Source organism: Thalassophryne amazonica, chromosome 7, assembly GCF_902500255.1.
Source record: "Thalassophryne amazonica chromosome 7, fThaAma1.1, whole genome shotgun sequence".
Classification (NCBI taxonomy): domain Eukaryota; kingdom Metazoa; phylum Chordata; class Actinopteri; order Batrachoidiformes; family Batrachoididae; genus Thalassophryne; species Thalassophryne amazonica.
In genome coordinates this window covers 65,003,402-65,022,842 of record NC_047109.1, presented here as the reverse complement: position 1 = coordinate 65,022,842, position 19,441 = coordinate 65,003,402, and the positions used below count along the sequence as shown (strand labels likewise).

Sequence of the window (19,441 nt, the reverse complement as noted above, 5' to 3'; positions counted from 1 at the left end):
GGCACAATAAAAAGATTTATGACGTTACATGGGTGGGTTCCCATTGGCAAAATAGCAATTTTTCACTATTGTATAAAATGTACTATACAATAGATAACATCCATGACATTTGTTGTGATTGCTGCTTTTTGTTGCTGTGCTTTCTCTCTCCTTTCCCTCATTGTCTCCTCAGTGGAGCTGATTATGGGCACACCTACATCCAATCACTATGCTGCATTTTAACTCCGACTCTTCACTCCATCCTTGCCAAATTCTTCTCTGCTGCCATGCAGTTCACTTGGCCACTGATCTATTGTTTGGTCCTGCAGTTCCCAGTCCAGTTACCCCTGTATGTTAGTAACTCTTGTCTTTCCTTGTTCTTAGTTCACCACTGCCACCAGCTCCACTTGGCTCTGGCTGCTCAGCTCTCAGCTTCTCTACAGACCACCAGTGTCTCCTACCTCCATGCATCAGCTACTGCTAATGTGAGCCACTGCCACTCCAACTTTATAATAAACCACTTTTACCACTGATCCAGCTGCCTTGTTGCAATTCAGGCCACCTCACTTGGTTCTAGCCTTGACAATTTTGTCATCAGTTGACAACAGTGGTTCTGAAAGTTGTCCTCAAGGCCCACCTAACCTATACATTTTCCATCTCTCCCTGCTCTGCCATGCTTCAATGAGCTCATCAGCTTGTTGCATATAAGGGAGAGATGGACAATGTGTAGGTTAGGCAGTCCCTAGGGAGAACCACTGGTCTACAAATACAAAATCTATTTTTATAGTACCAGTAATTCTTATTCACTTCATGCAGACAACTGTCATTTTTGCATTAACCCGTTTTGCCCCACTGGCAACAATCGTTGCAGAAGTGTATCACTGTCATTTTCTACTCACAATAAAAAATCTCAAAGGTACTAATGCAACTTTTGGCACTTACAAAAAAAAAAATCTGGGCATAAATGGGTTAAACCCATATGTGTTGTCATACTGAGTGAAATCAGAGCAGCAAGGGACAGTGGAGTTTGGTGAAATATATTTGGTCTAAAATGAACTGCTAGAATGTTGATTTCAAGTGGCATTTTTTTGTAATGCGTATTGTATTTACAGCAACCTGTGTTTATAATAGCTAATATTACACTTATTGTAAGTATGCTTGCACATCAAAACCTCAAATAAAAGGACAGTATTTTAAAGCTTCATTTTTTTTCTTTGTGAACAGTTTGATGTCCACTTGGAACTTCTGTATTCCTCCATAGTGTTCTGTGGGTATTCCTGGACTCCTCTTGGAAACTTTTGAAAATAGTTAAATGTTGCATTGATATCTCTGTTCAGTGTCAATGCTGTAAATGCAGTAAAAATGCTGAATGTTTATTTGTGATTATCGGCCCAAGACATCCCTTTAAAGGCTATAGTTTGGAAGTTGGGGTCCTACGTAGTGGACCAGGTATTGAGTCCCTGCACCAGAGACACATATTTTGATCGCCTTTGGTTTTGGTCTCTATATAACTATGTATCAGTATTAGCAAGATGAGAAAACCTGGTATGGTGGGTCTATAGATGGGAAGATCTAATATGATTTTAGGTCAGATAGGCCAATTATTAAGGTCAGAGGTCAAGGTCAAAAGTCCATCAAATATTAATATATTGAAAAATGGCAAATGTTCTGGAATTTAATTCACATTTTTTTGGTTGTTGTTAGTGAGCTTGTTTGCATGAAAGCCGATGTAACATTTTCTCTCCTTGCCTGATACTTTGAAATGTGGATGTGATATCGTATTCTCTGAGCACTTTTGAACTAGTTGTCGTTTGCACCCCAAACCTTTAGGCTGACAAATATTTAGTACCAGGCTTGGTGGATATCAATGGAGAGCCCTAGTCAGTGATATTTTGAAATGAGTGTAAGGTGCGCAGGACTCTATGAGCACTTTTGATCTTGTTAATTTAAATTATTAAAAAAACAAAACTATTTTTAAAGCCCAAAATATGCAATATTCTCATAGATCTTCACACTGTTTGGTTCTGGGTTAAAAAAAACAAAACAAAAACAAAACAAACAAAAAACCCCTAGTTTAAATGCACTGAATAAGAAGGTCTCACAAACACGCACGCACACAAAGTATATCACAAATACATTATAAAAATACTGTACTACTTCAAAAGTTTTTTCAAAGATCAACACTGTGTACAACAATAAAAGCTCGATTCTGTCAAGTTTGCGACAAGTATTGCTTCACAGTATTGGGACATCATTGATTGGTCCTGCTCAACAAAATCTAAATTCTCAAACAAGTCAAAGAACATCGTCTATATCATGTTACAAACATTATGTTTCAACCATTTTCTAAAATTAGAAGTCACTGTGACAAACCAAACACAGACGATGTTTGACCTCCAATACAGCATCAACTGTGGCACAGCTGGAGCTTTGATAAATGATGGCTCAATGACAAACAAGCAGGGAAAAAATATGCTTGAGTGCCACACCTGTAAGGACTGAAATGATTTTGTTGTGTCCAGCCTGGTTATTTTGTGTCCACTCTGCAATGACCCAAAGCACCACAAAGAAAGCGGGGGTTTTGGAAAGTAACCAGCAGCAACAGCAGTGCCTTCTCTTGACAGAGATGCTGACCAAAAGCAAACACGCTGAGAGTTGTAGGCAATTTGAAAGAAAAAAACAAAACAACAGTGCTGCTGAATCAGCCTGAATCCAGCTATCTGAGATCTTTTGCAACTTTTGGCACTTTGAGCACTTTGTATACATCATTGGAAAAGACTGTAATAAAATGGGGCCGTGAGTTCCTGGACATTTGTGTGCAGAGAGGAATTTTACCAACATTCTGGGGATCTTCAACATCCCAAATCTCTGGCATACTGCATCCTGGCCTGGATTAGAAGAGAGAGAAGAAAACAATATTAATTTAGACTGCAAACTCATTTTCCTGCAGTTTAAAAAGAAGCAACATCTGTGCCAGTGCACATACAGACCGTCCACTGACTACAGCCTTTAACCCTGTAGAGTCCATGGACATGCCAGTACATTCAAATTCATTTTTTGCTATGTTTCTATGAATATCTCAACAAAAGAAAGTCACAGGAATGTCACTCAAAGTTTTCCTGAAACTAAAACTTCCTAGCCCTCGAACTGATGTTCTCACGAGATGATATGTCTCTCACAGCCAATAAGAACATTTGTGTTCGCCTGCGTGTCTGCTTGACTCACTGGATTTGTGGTCACCAGCAGGGGTGGAGTCTAAAAATGTAGCCATCAAACTGGACACATTCAACTTCACATTGCTTCTGCGACCTGACAGCTAATCTCACAATGTTTGCTTTCTCCTTAGCAAATCAAATAAAATGTCAGGAGGGCAAAAGAAATGAAAAATATGAGCTACATGGGCATTATTTAAATCTTTCCATAGCCAGTGAAAAGCAACTGCTGTGTCTGACTGCAGGCAGCTTGCTCTCACAATGCTTTAAGGTCATGTGACATGGTGACGTCGTGTGGCACTGGAGAAAGTCGGACTGAAGTTCTAACCAACATGGTGTGTTGGGTCCACAATGCTTCACTGTCACACAGTGCCTTGCGGCGCTGCATGAAGCTGAATGCACCCAATCAGAGAACAAATCATCTGGTAACAAATCATCTGTTACCAGAATGGCTGAATGGCTGGTCAAAAGAAGAAAGACACATTGGAAGTAATAAGCGTTTTTATGTACCGTGTTTGTTTTGGACATGGAGGAGCATAGTGATGGTGTCAGTTGACAGGAGTGAGAGTGGTGGACCCGAGGAATCTTGGGAGGTTGTGACATGGTCCTGTAACAGACGCTATACTGTCTCTTCTGAGGGCAGTCAGTGTGAGAGAGTTGTGAGATGGAAGACAAAAGTTGCTGGTGACTTTAACGTGTTGATTATGTTTCTGCACATTTGAAGCCCTGGAAGCATACAGCTGCTGATTTGGGATACAGCCATAGAGACTGGGTGCATCACAGCAAGGTGATGACTAAACGTGGTGTATTGTGGGCAAAACACACAAGAAGTGCAGTCCGTCTTTCTCTTGCGCTGCACGACATCACCATGTTACATGAATGTAAAACCTCGCAGGACCGAGATGCCTGCAGTTACACTCCAGAGTTGCTTTTCTGAGAATGACACCCCCTCCCCCGTCACGACATATCCTTTCCCTGATTGGCTGAAGGCTTCCCTGACAATGATGACATATGTTTTGCTGTAGTCGTATGGTTGTAGTTCAGAGAACGTCAGACGCAACTCAAGTCTGAGAGCCTGTGCTGATGCTGCACTTCGCTGCATGCATGACACCATGGAACCACCTTGGTTCCTGGTTGGCAAGCACCTCGGCAGGCAAATGGACCATCCCTACATCTCTAAAATAACCATCTGTCTGCTGCAGCCAGGTGAAGCGTGGGCCTTGGCCTATTCCAGCTACTGGGGTTCTTAAAACTCAAGCAATGGAGAGCTTGACTGGATCATGCACAGGGACATGTGCCACATGGCCACAATGTCTAAGCTAACACTCCCTCACAATGACAGTGATACTCCTCAGATACACTTCAGATCTGTTATCTCCAAGCTAAGCAACAAATGTACGGTTTATAAAAACAAATTACGGTTTCCTGAAGAGAAACAGAAACACTATTACACTTAACCTTCTCTTTCTCTTAAAATTGTATTTTTATGCTGCTACTGCTTAAAATTAAAATAATCATACTAACAACAACAACAATACTAATAGAGCAGCATGGTGGCTTAGTGGTTAGCACTGTTGCCCCACAGCAAGAAGGTCATGGGATCAATTCCCACCTGTGGCTTTTCTGTGCGGAGTTTGCATGTTCTCCCCGTGTTTGTGCAGGTGCTCTGACTTCCTCCCCCATCTAAAGACATGCATGTTAGGTGAATTAGAAACTTTAAATAGTCTGTAGGTGTGTGTGTGTGGGTGTGAAATGGTTTGTTTGTCTATATGTGGACTTGCCACAGACAGGTGTCCCATTCCGAGTGTACCCTGCCTCACTTATCCAATACCATTCCGCACAACACAAATCTATGCAGGTGGGACAAAACTCTGTTTTATCATTTTTCTGGACACTGCCACCACCAACAGCTACATACTTCATAAAGAACTCTGTGTGGCCCAGACCAAATATCTTCTGAAAGATGCCGCTTCCATGAAACAGTTGACTGCTGAGTTGTTGGACAGGTCTGTACGATCAACTCCTGCACAGGCAGCTTCAGCTCACTTTTCTGTGGCCATCACTGAGGCTGGTTCTCTCCCTCAGCCCCAACCAGTCCCAGCAGAAGACTGCCCCTCCCTGAGCCTGGTTCTGCTGGAGGTTTCTTCCTGTTAAAAGGGAGTTTTTCCTTCCCACTGTCGCCAAGTGCTTGCTCACAGGGGGTCGTTTTGACCGTTGGGGTTTTTCCGTAATTACTGTATGGCTTTGCCTTACAATATAAAGCGCCTTGGGGCAACTGTTTGTTGTGATTTGGTGCTATATAAATAAAATTGATTTTTTGATTTGATTTGAGGTTGTTGACACATTGGAACCCAATTCAAAAGCCACTGTGGGTCACTGGAAGTGTGAGCACAGCTGGTGCTGAACACTTTGACTAGGGAAGACCTCTAATCTGGATCACAAGCATATGGAGGCCTTGTAATGCCATGAAAATATGCCAAAGAAAGCTATAAAACCTTGTTCTTCTCGTGCACCAGGAATCCTCAAGAATGAAGTAGTCCACTCGAAGCTTCATCAGGTTCCTCTTGACTGTTTCTCCAGACATGCGGCTGTACATGGAGTAGACCAGCTTAGTTCTCTCTCTGCAAGGCAGCAACAGATTTTCACAGAACTGTTACAACAAACAGGCAAACAAAACAGATGGCAATTTTTGTCACAATCAAGGCAAATGCCCAAACACATATCCCCATCAAACATATTTGTAACAGTGCATATATATGCAGTGTGATGACCAGGCAACAGTCCTGATCAGCTTTTGAAACAGGTATTCAAATAAGGCATTGCAGTCTCGTATGAACCCTGCGTGATATTGCGGGATTTAATCACTTATGGGGATCTCTGGTCGCATTGTGCAATATATACACAGCATAACTTCACACGGGAAAATGGTGTACTGTTTTCTTTTCGGCTGCAATCACTGAAGCAGTCACGAAAAGTATTTTTTCTGGTTCTCAGTGGAGAAGAGAAGATGAGGCAGATGGGAGACGTTGTGTTGGTAAGTGTTAGCCTACACAGCTAACCAGAGTAGCTACGTTCTCTTCCCTGCAAAACCACCTTGACACGTTTGTGCTCCAGGTTATAAACAGATTGCAACACATGTCCACTATCCACCGCATCCTCACCTTTTCTTTGCATTTTCACTTTGTTTGCGTGTAATTTGCCCAAAAACCCATTGAAAATGCTGTGGTTTTCCCCCCAGAAGTAAAGAAATTACATCATATGCATCAAATTTTACCCCTTTAACGCCCGCCCTCAAATGAGACTGCTGTGCCCTATACTGATTCATTCTTGATACTGTACTGATGTATGTGCCACTGTGAACTTACTGACCTCAGACCAGCATCTTCATAGTGTGGATGGTTAACAATAGGACGACCTGCAGATAGTTTCACACTGGCCATGGTGGGCATGGCCCCAGCAAACACTGCATCTGTATGAACACCCAGCAATGCAAATTATACAAAAAAAAAGAAAAAAAAAGAAGGATAATTTAAAAGGGGAAATGCTAAAAGTATGGAAAAATCCAGAAAATATCTCTCAACCCCAGAGGTTTAAAACTTTAAAATGAATGTAAAACTGGTAATTGCTATGACAACCAATTTTCTCAACATTAGCTCTCACCAAGAGGTCAGGCTTATAATAAATACTACATTTTGGAGCAAAGAAAGAAAAACGAGATATGGTGGAGACACAAAGATTTTAAATCCTTTCCGTAACACTGCAAAATAAGCCATTTAGTGACTTTTTTCCGGGGCCTGGTCACAAACTATTACAACCCTAATTCCAATGAAGTGGGACATTGTGTAAAATGTAAATAAAAACAGAATACATCCATCCATCCATCTTCTACCGCTTAGTCCAATTAAGGGTCGCGGGGGGCTGGAGCCTAACCCAGCAGTCATAGGGCGTGAGACGGGGTACACCCAGGACAGGACGCCAGTCTGTCGCAGGGCCACAAATAGACAAACAAACACAGACACACCCACACGCACACCTAAGGACAATTTCAAAGATTCCAATCCACCTAACCCACATGTCTTTGGATGTGGGAGGAAACCGGAGCACCCGGAGGAAACCCACGCAAACACGGGGAGAACATGCAAACTCCACACAGAAAGGCCACGGGAATTGAACCCATGACCTTCTCGCTGTGAGGCAACAGTGTTAACCACTAAGCCACCGTGCTGCCCAAACAGAATACGATTTGTAAATCCTCTTCAACCTATATTCAATTGAATACGCCACAAAGACAAGATATTTAATGTTCAAACTGATAAACTTGATTGTTTTGTGCAAATATTTGCTCATTTTGAAATGGATGCCTGCAACACCTTTCAAAAAAGCTGGGACAGTGGTATGTTTACCACTGTGTTACATCACCTTTCCTTCTAACAACACTCAATAAGCATTTGGGAACTGAGGACACTACACTAACTGTTGAAGCTTTGTCAGTAGAATTCTTTCCCATTCCTGCCTGATGTATGACTTCAGTTGTTCAACAGTCCGGGATTTCCGATTTTTGAAACGTGCTGCAGGTATCCATTTCAAAATGAGAAAATATTTGCACAAAAACAATAAAATGTATCAGTCTGAACATTAAATATCTTGTCTTTGTGGTGTATTCAACTGAATATAGGCTGAAGAGGATTTGAAAATCATTGTATACTGTTTTTAATTTACATTTTACACAACGTCCCAACTTCATTGGAATTGGGGTGGTAAAACAAGAGTGGGGACAGGGGGGACATTATAAATATGTTGCATTTCAGTGGGATATCAACAGATTTTGTTGTCTTTTTTTTCTTTTTAATAACACTGCAAGATGGGGTGTTTCATGCCATTACTGAAGAGTGTATTCTGAGTGACCCACTTTTGGATTGTCCTAATAGTTTTGTGTCTACAAAAATTTGCACTAACAAATAAAAAAAAATCATCATGTTATGTGTAGAAAGTGTACTATGAAATGAAATAAAGTGGAGTGAAATTATTACTTCAGTAACATGAGAAATTGCTGTCATTCAGACTAATCATAGACCACTACTATGTGCAGTTACAGGTAGATGATGTGACTCACCAGGGCGGGTATTGTCCTGGATCCAGTCCAGCAGCTCCTCCTGGGGTAGGTTGCTGAACTCTCCAATGATCGCCCACTGGGTCTGCAAGTTGGTTATTCCCTGTATGGCCATGGCAGCCATGATAGCGAATACTGCCACCTGGAGCTTAAACTTCTCCTTGAACCAGCAAAACAACTGACACAGAAAGAGGGAAGGAGAAAATTGTGGACAACAATGTAAGCTGATGCAAGGTGAATGTGGCAGTCACAGTCAACCAATTATTATTATTATTCTTATTTTTTGTAATTTTGTTTATAATGAAACAACCAAGATGTGGGTTTTAGTGTAGACTTACTGATTTTATTAAGTGGATAACACAAAAATATGGCAATCAGCCATTTAGGAATTATAGCCATTATTATACTCATTCCATTTATTTTCAGAAGTAATCGGACAAAGTACATTTAAGGATTATTACGAATACAAATCATCAGTTTTTCAGCCAGTTTTCTATAGTTAAATTGGAGATGGATTCGTGAACATTTCCACATCACTGAACATTCCTTGGACTTCTTTTACATCAGTCATTAACAAATATGCTACGGTGCTGTAAGGCAAAGCTGTCTGGAGTAGGCAGTTCTCAAAAAGTGCGTGATCTTGCAAAGAGACTAGCAAGGGAAGCTATCAAGAGACCTACAAAACGTTGAATGAGCTTAGGCTTCTGCGGCTGTGACTGGAGAAACTGTGCATCTTGCACATTTTGTTTGCTCCATTACTGGTTATGCAGCTTCATGGTAAAGTGATACAGTGAAGTAATTTCTTAAAAAGATACGAAATTTCAGCTACTTTGCCAAAAAGTACATGGGAAACTCGAGTCAAGATTTGATCTGTTTTCTAGAGAAAACCTGTTTAGAGCAGATCAGCGATGCCATGATGCACATGTGCGGTGTGAGGAAGAGCTTCAGACGCATGATGAGGATGGCCAGGACCGCAAAAGCCATCAGCTGCAGACTATGGTACACCAGCTGTGGAGAGACAGAGTCAGATGACAAGCGAGTTGTAGAGGATATAATGGCTGTATGGCAAGGTAAAACTGTTCAGTTAGATTAGGAAGAATCCTGACCCTATCAATTTCATCTTGGTGTTTTTATGTATTTATATAATGCAATGCTGAAATACCCAGTTGTTTAAGTGGTATCCCAGTGTAAATTATATAGATTTAAAATGAATGGTAACACTTTACGTGAAGGTATCGTCATAACAGTGGCATGACACCGTCATAACTGTTACATGACACAGTCATGAATGTGTCATAATCATTATGTCAATGTCATAAATGTGAATGACTGCTGTCATTAAGTGTCATTTGGTTTTTGTAATGACAAGTTGACATACAACTGAAGACCAAAAAGGCCAAAGACAACTTCTGGTTATGTCGCTTTGATTAATATCAAGTTGTCATATTAAAGACAACGCAAAAAATATCAAGTTGTCATTACAAAAACCGAATGACACTTAATGACAGCAGTCATAAACATTTATGACATTAACATAATGTTTATGACATGTTCATGACTGTGTCATGTAACACTTATGACAGTGTTATGTTACTATTATGATGATACCTTCAAGTAAAGTGTTACCAAATTAATAAAACATTTATAACATGAATTATAAAGATCCTATTGTCTTATTTACAATTTGTAAATGTCCAATCAAGTCCCTCTATTTTGTCATGTGATCATTCCACAGGGACCACAATGGAAATAACTGTTTATGCTTTATCGTGTTACCCCTGTATCATTGATATATTCAACTCTGTATGTTTACACTGATGTCGCAGAATAAACTCAATCAATCAATCATAAACAATGTTTTGTTTACCTTTAAACGGCAGCTGCAGGAGGGTGTGCATGTGCGCATATATGAGCGTTTAAAAAGACCGGAACCTTTGACCATGTGTGATGCGCGTGCACGCTGCCACCTACGAGATGTTTTGTAAATCACTCTAGAGGTGTTATCAGGTTACAAAAATAGCGTTTTCAGTTTTAGAAGTGTTCATTTGTCACTAGCTTTTACATAATATATGGGAAACGTTATATTTACACAGAAATACAGTGTTTTGGGAGCGGATCCTGCCATGTGTGATGCACGTGTACGTTGACGCCCGCAAGATGGCTTGTAAATCACTCCAGAGGTGTTATCAGGTTACAAAAATAGCGTTTTCAGTTTTAGAAGTGTTCATTTGTCGCTAGCTTTACATAATATATGAGAAACATGTTATATTTACACAGAAATGCAGCGTTTTACATTTTTGGTTCTGTGGCCACTAGAATACATTTGAAATAAGACAAGGAATATTTCAACCAAGTTGACAGTTTCAGCTTTAGTTTCAGGGTATGTTATTGTTGTGTTTTGCACTTGTAGTTCTATAGTTGTATTTTTTAATTTTAAGTCAATTGGGCATTTCACTGTTTAATTTGACTGTATTAATTTGTAGTCAAGATTGGTTGATGGCTAATTGTATAAAAGTAGTCAATTAATGATTTTCCTTAGTTATCCAAACTCTACTTTAAGATGTTTTTAGCATAAATTGCACTGTTGGAAATTGTAACTCTGTGTCGTCTCAGTAACTCAAGTAGGAGGATTAAAAGCAATTTGTGTTTTTTTGCAAACTTCCACATACCATGGCTACTGGAGTATAATTTCAGCATTTTTTTTTTGTCCAGGAGAGGAATTGGCAAAAGCTTAAAAAAAAAGTAGCAGCGGAAGATTGCATAGCACCAGGGAAACGACTTCTCATTTCCTTGTAATGAGAAAGGGAATGAAATCCATTTAGGGACAAAGTTACTAAGCAGACTTTATAGACACTGCTGGCCCTGATAAATCTTAGTACATAAAGCAAAGTCAGAAAAATTCTATAATGCTGTAAAACCTTAAAGGTCATACAACAGTACCAACACACCAATACTTGCTCATGTTTTTGCAACATAAGGAATGAAGATTTATTTCTGCTTACCTCTCCTTTCTCCACAACGTTGGGTCTGTAAAACAAGGAACAAAAAAAATTGTTCATGCAGCATTCACAATAGGTTGACAGAATGTTGACATAAAGATGATTAAATATTCTCAATTTATGTGATGATATATTGTACAGGTATGTTAACATAACAGTTGTATGAAAAAACAAACAAACAAACAAACAGGGATTACAGTGAAATTAGCTACCACTAACAGGGTTTGGGGCCCTCACCCTACAGCTTCATCAATGACCTCAGTCCTGCCAGATGCCTTCCTTCCATTTCTCAGGAATCTGAGAATATCCTGGACAGTCTATACAATCAAACAATACAGACAGCTGAGACGAATTATAAAAAGGCTATTTTTAATATGTTAAAACAATTTACAACAAATAGCACACTGCATATGAAAAGCTTGCTAATACTCCACCTGTGTGCAGACAAGTGTCTTCTTATATTGATACATTTTCAGAATAAACAATTTTTCAGAGAAAACACTTAAAGAAATGCAGCTATTAATATAGATATACAGTATGACTGCTGAACATTTTATTTCACCATTACAACAGGAGTTTTTTTCGGGGGGGGGGGGGGGGGGGGGGGGGTAATGAGTTTACATTTACAGTGTCTTACGGTGTTAAAGTCAAACACTGCTCTCTGCTGTTCAGCTTAAAGCCACTGTATGTAAATTTTAGAACACAGCAGCAAATGCTATATCCATCCAATATAAATTTGTTTTTAACATCATTTATGACAAGTATATAACAAATGACATAAAATATAACAAAATAATGAAATTATTTCATGAGCCAGTCATCAATTTTGACCTAATCGGTGCCACTTAAGGTGACAAAACAGCACTTAGAATCCAGCCTCAGTGTACCATGGCCTACACAGAAATGTATTACAGCCACCCAGGGTGGCAGTTGTAGCCACGTCAATTACACAGAGGTCTAAATGTAAAAATGCTTAAATCATGTTAAAAACTATACCACATTATTTGTCTCATAACAATTCTAAAAAGGTATAGTATGGACTCTCTATGACTGCATTTTCTCGGGGATATAGAGTAAAAACAGCAATAAATAGTGACACAAGTCAGTTTCAGTTTGGACAGGGGTAAAAAGTTAAAGTTTCTCCAATTTCAGGAAAAAATAGAATTGTTTTGACTGTGTTGAATGTTTGGTCTCCACACTACAGGTCAAACAAGGTAAACGTCCATTGGATTCTATGACTTGTGACGTATGTTACCCTGTAATATGATAACTAAGCATGACAGATGGCACAAACTATTCCTTTTTAGAACCCTATTAACCCAAACAACAAAGTGAAGCTCTGTGAATACTTTCCTGATGCACTGTATATAATCTTAGACAGACTTTGCTTTCATGGCATCATTCACAACTTTTCTTAGCACACTGCTGCACACTTGAGTAGCCCCTGAAATTAGCAGCTCTATGGATTGAATTCAGCTCTCATGCAAGACGGCTTTGCTGCCTTGGGGTGCTGGGACTCCATGCTGGGCCTCGGGACTCACATTTTCAATACCTAGTGTGTCCCAGGACTTAGTAGCCAAAACCTCTAATGTAAACTCTCAGTGGTATTGAGAATTTCATTGTATTGGTATACATTACAAAATTTTTGGTATTGTGACAACCGTACAGAAAACTCACTATATTTTCCATAGAATCCTACTAAAATTACTTTATCGGCGATGATATTAGCAGTAATTTTTTGACAAACAACAGAAATAAAGGTACTACATAATAACTACATTTCAACACAAAGTACATTTTTTCATTTTTGTGAAAAGCCAAAGTGAAGACTTGCCCTCCAAGCAATGACAGCAACCACCAGCATATTGATGGGCAGCAGCAATGTTTTTAGATATCGTACAGGCGTCTGAAAAAGAGGTGCAGAGAGGACAGCTAAGAACAAACACTCTGCAGCCTGCATGAAACCACATTCACATGTACAAAATTCATCACAGAACAAGGGCAGTATCTTGCAAAGAGCTCCAAAATGGGTTCTGTTGATTAGGCTGTCTAGCCCTCAGTCAGAGCTCTGCTGTGAGGCATTGCCACACACCCTGCTACTAACCAGCATGCATTTTACACAAGCAAATATTAGATTAGACTTCTGCAGCATTTCTTTCTGCCTCAGAGATTACATTTTAGAATGATCCTTCAAATTAAAAAAAAAATCTAATTATCACAGCTAAATAAAAAAAAACAAGTCCTTCCAAAGTGCTACATACAGTTACATACATCAACATGAAGTTTTGAAATGATTACACAACACTGAGATACCGATCACAGCCTAAGACACACAGTGTGTGTAGAGTCTATGTCAGTGCAGGTGCTCAGTCACATTCTTCTTTCGGCTGCTCCCATTAGGGGTCGCCACAGCAGGTCAATAGTTTCCATCTCACTGTCCTCTGTAAATTCCTCTGTCACACCAACAACCTGCATGTCCTCCCTCAGCACATCCATAAACATCCTCTTTAGCCTTCCTCTTATCCTTCTGACTGGTGGCTCCATCCTCATCATCCTTCTCCCTATATACCCTGGGTCCCTCCTCTGCATATGTCCAAACCATCTCAATCTCAACTGTCTGACTTTGTCTCCAAACTGTCCCACCTGAGCTGTCCCTCTGATATGTTCATTCCTAATTCTGTCCATTCTTGTCACTCTCAAAGAGAATCGCAACATCTTCAGCTCTGCCACCTTCAGCTCTGCCTCCTGTCTTTTTGTTAGTGCCACCGTCTCCAAGCTGTACAACATAGCTGGTCTCACTACTCTTGTAAGTTTTCCCCTTCACTCTTGCAGGTATTCTTCAATCACAAATCACTCCTGCCACCTTTCTCCACCCACCCCACCCTGCCTGCACTCTCTTCTTCACCTCTCTACCACACTCTCAATTCCTTTGGACAGATGACCCCAAATATTTAAACTCATCTACTTTCACCACTTCTACTCCTTGAAACTGCACTATTGCACTGGACTCTTTCTCATTCACACACATGTACTCAGACTTGCTCCTACTGACTTTCATTCCCCTTCTCTCCAGAGCATATCTCCACCTCTCCAGGCTACACTCAACCTAGTCTTTACTTTCATTATAAATCACAATGTCATCTGCAAACATCATAGTCCATGGATACTACTGTCTGATCTCATTTGTTAACCTGTCCATCACCATCGTGAACAAGAAAGGAGCTGATCCTTGGTGTAATCCCACCTCCACCTTGAATGAGTCTGCTATTCCTAATCTGGTAGAGTCTGTCATCTCACTGCTGTCACACTATACTTGTACATGTCCTGCACTACTCTCACATACTTCTCTGCCACTCCAGACTTCCTCATACAATAGCACATCTCTTCTCTTTGCACCCTGTCATAAGATTTCTCTAAATCCACAAACACACAATGTAACTCATTCTGGCCTTCTCTATACTTCTCCATCAGTATTCTCAGAGCAAACATTGTACCTGCAGTGGTCTTCTTCAGCATGAAACCATATTGCTGCTCACAGATCTTCACCTGTTTTCTAAGCCTAGCTTCCACTACTCTTTCCCATAACTTCATGCTGTGGATTATTAAAATTATGCCTAGCCCAGGGTTTATGTCTGGGTTTTTCCCCATCCAGGTCACCTCTGATTTTTGTTTTATTTTTCACACGATTGTAATTTAGTCATTTAAATCTTAGCTTGGTTCTGGTTATGTTCCTGTTATCAGTGGTCCTGTTTTCTGTTAGGGTTTATCTTTTGTTATTTATTGCATTAATGGTTTTCTGGTTATCATTTATTTCCTGTTCAACCTTTAGTTTGATTTACTATTTTATTATCATCATTTTGCTGCTACTTTAATGCTTCAGCCATGTTCAGTTCTGCTTTAGTTTTTGTTAGCCTTTTCTATTTTATTGAGTTTGTTCATGCATGTATCTTCAGTCATGCTCAGTCCTGTTCTAGTTTTGGTTATAGAATATTATTGTTCTTGTTCTCTCTCTAGGTTTGTCACTCGGTTTCCTAGTTTTCCCCTTTTATCTTGGACACATGTCCTTTTGTTGGTCTTTGGGCACATTATATTTTCACCAGTGGTTTTCTGTCACTTACTCCTTTTGCTTTGCACCACTTTGTTTTTCACTCACTCAAGCCTCTTGACTCTCTTCACTCTTCTTTGCTTCACCAGACCACACCTCCTTCCAGAACCTTCTCTTACACCTGCCTCTTGTTACACTGATTACATCACCTGTTATTTAAGCTCCTCATTTCCCTCACTCCAGTGCCAGTTCGTTGTGATCTTGTTATCCACGTTCCAGCCTTTGTTTCTTGTCCTGTTGCCACTCGGTATGTTTGACCTCGCTTTGTATTTTTGGATTTTGTCTTAGTCTCAGCACTTGTACTTTGTCATGCTGTGTTTTGACCTCTGCTCACCTAGACCACACCTCAGCCTCTCAATTGTTTGTACCTCTGCCTTGCTGCCTGCCATACTGTGTAACGAATCCCTGCTACGTCTTAAGATAAAGCCTCTTATTGTCCCAACATCCGTGTTCTGGAGTCCTGCATTTGTGTCCAGCCACATTGCACCTGCAGCCTGGCTCTGTCGTTACTGCAGCTCTGCACATCACCCTTGTTTGTAAAAATAGGAACCAGCACACTCCTCAGGCATCTTCTCACCTTATTATTCTTCTTCGCCCAACAGTAGCCCAATTTCTGCTGACACCCTGTTGGGCAACAACACCAGTGGTGGCCGTTGTTAACCCGGGCCTCGACCGAGCCAGTATGGAAATTCAATTTGTACTCTGCATGGATAGGGTGGCTTGTTTTATGCCAGATGCCATTCCTGATGCAACCATACTCATTTATCAGAGCTTGGGACCAGCACTCAGAGTGTACTGGCTGCACACCCCATGTGGCTGAGTTCAGGTGATCATCACTCTGCAGTTATTACCATTTTGTGGCTCCTCTTAAGCATGACAAATGCCACCTCTGATGTACAGCCTGAGTTTGGTCAAAATAGCATTTCAAGTTAAAAACCTAAAGGTGAAACATACCTCTAACTCCATGAAGTCAAACTCTGCAGCACATGTGTACATTAGAGTGTGGAAATCCTTGTAACTGGTAAACTTAGATTTGATCAAGCCACTGATGTGAGCCTGGGAAAAAAGTCAAAATAACAATGAAAATCATTAAGACTGGACTTCAAGCACTTGGATGAAAGGTGGGTAAATGGCTTCATATATTAGGGATGTCAAAAAAAAAAAAAAAAATTGATAGTCATTGACATGAAATCGATACCAACTGCTTCCCCTCAACACATTGCTTCTCTGCACCACTACTGCTGCAGGCACACAGCATCTCCCCCCACCAACACACAATGAGAGTTATGTATGTAAGTACGGTTCTATGAATTCTGGATGACCAACAGACGGTGTTACTTAGCACCTGGACTATTCCACGTGTGCATACACAGAGGTCAAGCGTCATACAAACAAAGTTACATTAGTGGGCGTGACCTGGGTGACGTCAGTCAACAGTATATGAGACCATGTCATCTTGCATTCATTCATTTTGGAATCTAGTGCCTACAACCATAGTTACATATGTAACTCTTGTTCTATTTCATTCCTCCTGACCACCACCTGGATGACCTCATACCAATAAGGTCATGAGGAATCTGCACTTACTGCACCTCAGTTGCAGTTCAAAGAGGCCGATAATACAGCCTTCGTCACAGGGTGAGGAGCACATTAACTCTGTAGAAGCAGGCTAAAGTACAGGAGGAAGCCCACATTGCTGCAGCACAGATGTCGGTCAGTGGAACACCTCCCAGGGCAGCCCAGGAAGTGGATATGCCCCAGGTTGAATGACATCTCACTGGTAGAGGTTGACGGCCGCCATTTCTGTAACCTTGCAATATAGTGTCAACAATACCCTGCGACAGTCTTTGCTTGGACAAGGCGCAGCCCTTCCTGTGCCCTGCATAGCAGACAAACAGAGCATCTGTTCTGCAGAGCTCATCAGTCAATTCAATGTAACGTCTAAGTGCACAAACAGGACACAGAAGACTACAATTAGTCAATGCACTAGACTGTGGGGCAAACAGATTAGTGTCTGCACCAGATTGTGGAGCAAAGGCAGTCAAGGTAACAGGCTTGTTACCATAAAAAGCCAAACCTCTCTTTGATAAACAGGAAGGGTTATATCATAGAGTAACTTCTGACCCATCAGAATTCCAGCGTACACAGCAGAGTCAAAGTGTTGTTGAGTGGATGCTCCTGGCTTGGAGCACACACAAGCCAATTGCCTCGATACGGAAGAATGCGTATCCCACAAACCCGCAAATGAGAGAGTGCTGCTGCCACCCACCCAGTAAACGCACGGGGAGCAAGGGAAAGTTTGAAAAGGAGGACTTTGAACTGGTACGCCTGTCCTTCGAAGGCAAACCGGAGGAACTGCATGTGGTGAACTGACACTGGCATGTGAAAATAAGCATCCTTCAGGTAATGGGCTTTTAACAGCCTTGTCCTCACTACAAACATGCCTCTAAAATCCTTGTTTGTCCTCGTAGTACCTTGTACACAAGCTGCCCCATGCTGTTGTTACTAAACATCGTGGGGCAGTTGTTGAGCTTCTTGAAATTAGTGCCACGCTCAGACATGAGCTTCATTTGCCAAATATTCTGCCTCTAAAAGGCCGTCAGAGCCACTTCTCCCATAATTGTTGAATAACTGGACTCGTACCAAAAAAAAAACATGCTATGTGGCTCATTATTCACCCTTCATTATTCGGTGGGACAAGGGCTTAAGAAGGTTGCAAGGCTCCAACAACATAAGTGATGCGAAATAATTTCGACCTTCTGTTCTCCTGTGAGAGATGAAAAAAGGAATGAATGCTGGGTGACACGGTCTCATATACTGTTGGCTGTCGCCCAGGTTACGCCCACTAACGTGACTTTGTTGGTAAAAGACTCAACCTCTGCACATGCAGGCGTGGAATAATCCAGGTGCTAAACACTGCCATCTGGCGGTTAGGAGGAATGAAATAGAGCATGCCCTTTTCTTCGAAGTGGAGAACCAGTGCTTCCTTTGACTGGACAGAGTCAGAGAAAACCACTGGTAGTAAAAATGAAATGTTCCCAAAGGAAAAAAGTCACAGACTGTTGTGGCGGACAAAGAGGTGTAAATGCAGGCTTCAGAAAGTAAAAACCCTCCCATGTGTTGCTTCTACCTGTGCACCTAAAACAGCTGATCTCAATAAATAGCTTGTCAACCTGCCTGAAGAGCTGAACTAATTACAATCAGCTGGTTTATTAGTTTTACACCTCTGGGCAGACATGACCTCCAACTCCACTGACAGGGTCATGCTAATGATGTGTTCATTGTTGTTCATTAGTGAACTTGGAAAACAATAAAAGTAAAACTTTGTTGTCTTACAAGGAACAGATAAGATTTTTAAACAACTGCAGAGAAGTTCCCCCCCACCCCCGCCTCCCAAATTATCCTTTTCTTTTCCTTTTGCACTGCCTACAGTTGTGGTCAGAATTACTGGCACCCCTATTTTAAGTACACATTTTAATATACGGTATGTTCAGCAATAAATGCAAACAAACCAAATTTGTGTCATAAATATTTAGAACAGAAACAACATGAAATAACATGAAATAAAAAAATACAGATAAGATGGGCTGGACAGTTAATGGCATCCTTTGATGATATAAATTCAAAGGATGCCAACAATTGTCCAGCATACAATATATATTTTTATTTCATTATAAAAACATTTTTTGTTTTTGCAGCTCACTAACTTTGTATATATTTCTGAACATATTTTAAAACGTGCACTTAGAAAAGAATGCTGGTGGTAATTCTGACAAGTTTATATAAAATATGCAACACAAAATGTCATACACCTTACATTATTTACATGACTGCAATTTTGTTTTCACTATGCCAGACAACTGAAAAATGGTGTTTAATTGATGTTATTGTTTTTAATGTTCTAAACTTTATAAAAAAAAAAACTTTGAACTTTTTGTAATTTTTCTCCCACTGGTGTTGAAAATGGCACTATCAAGTATTGTCCTTGTTATTAGTACTGAGTTTGAATTCTATCATCAAGAAGCATCACCTTTAA

At 40.5% G+C, this 19,441-nt stretch overlaps 1 protein-coding gene across 1 annotated transcript in view; it reads right to left on the bottom strand.

Annotated features, from left to right (window-relative positions):
* Positions 1-1,692: 1,692 nt before the first annotated feature.
* The window catches only part of dpy19l1l (dpy-19-like 1, like (H. sapiens)), a 72,022-nt gene continuing 54,273 nt past the window's right edge, over positions 1,693-19,441 (bottom strand). Inside the window, exons 14-22 of the mRNA XM_034174344.1 lie at positions 16,360-16,461; positions 13,135-13,206; positions 11,538-11,617; positions 11,304-11,328; positions 9,190-9,309; positions 8,305-8,479; positions 6,561-6,660; positions 5,687-5,812; positions 1,693-2,867 (exon numbers count right to left, since the gene is read on the bottom strand). Of these exons, the coding sequence (XP_034030235.1) occupies positions 2,696-2,867; positions 5,687-5,812; positions 6,561-6,660; positions 8,305-8,479; positions 9,190-9,309; positions 11,304-11,328; positions 11,538-11,617; positions 13,135-13,206; positions 16,360-16,461 (972 nt within the window). The 3' untranslated portion in view covers positions 1,693-2,695. The remainder of the gene's footprint in view (positions 2,868-5,686; positions 5,813-6,560; positions 6,661-8,304; positions 8,480-9,189; positions 9,310-11,303; positions 11,329-11,537; positions 11,618-13,134; positions 13,207-16,359; positions 16,462-19,441) is intronic.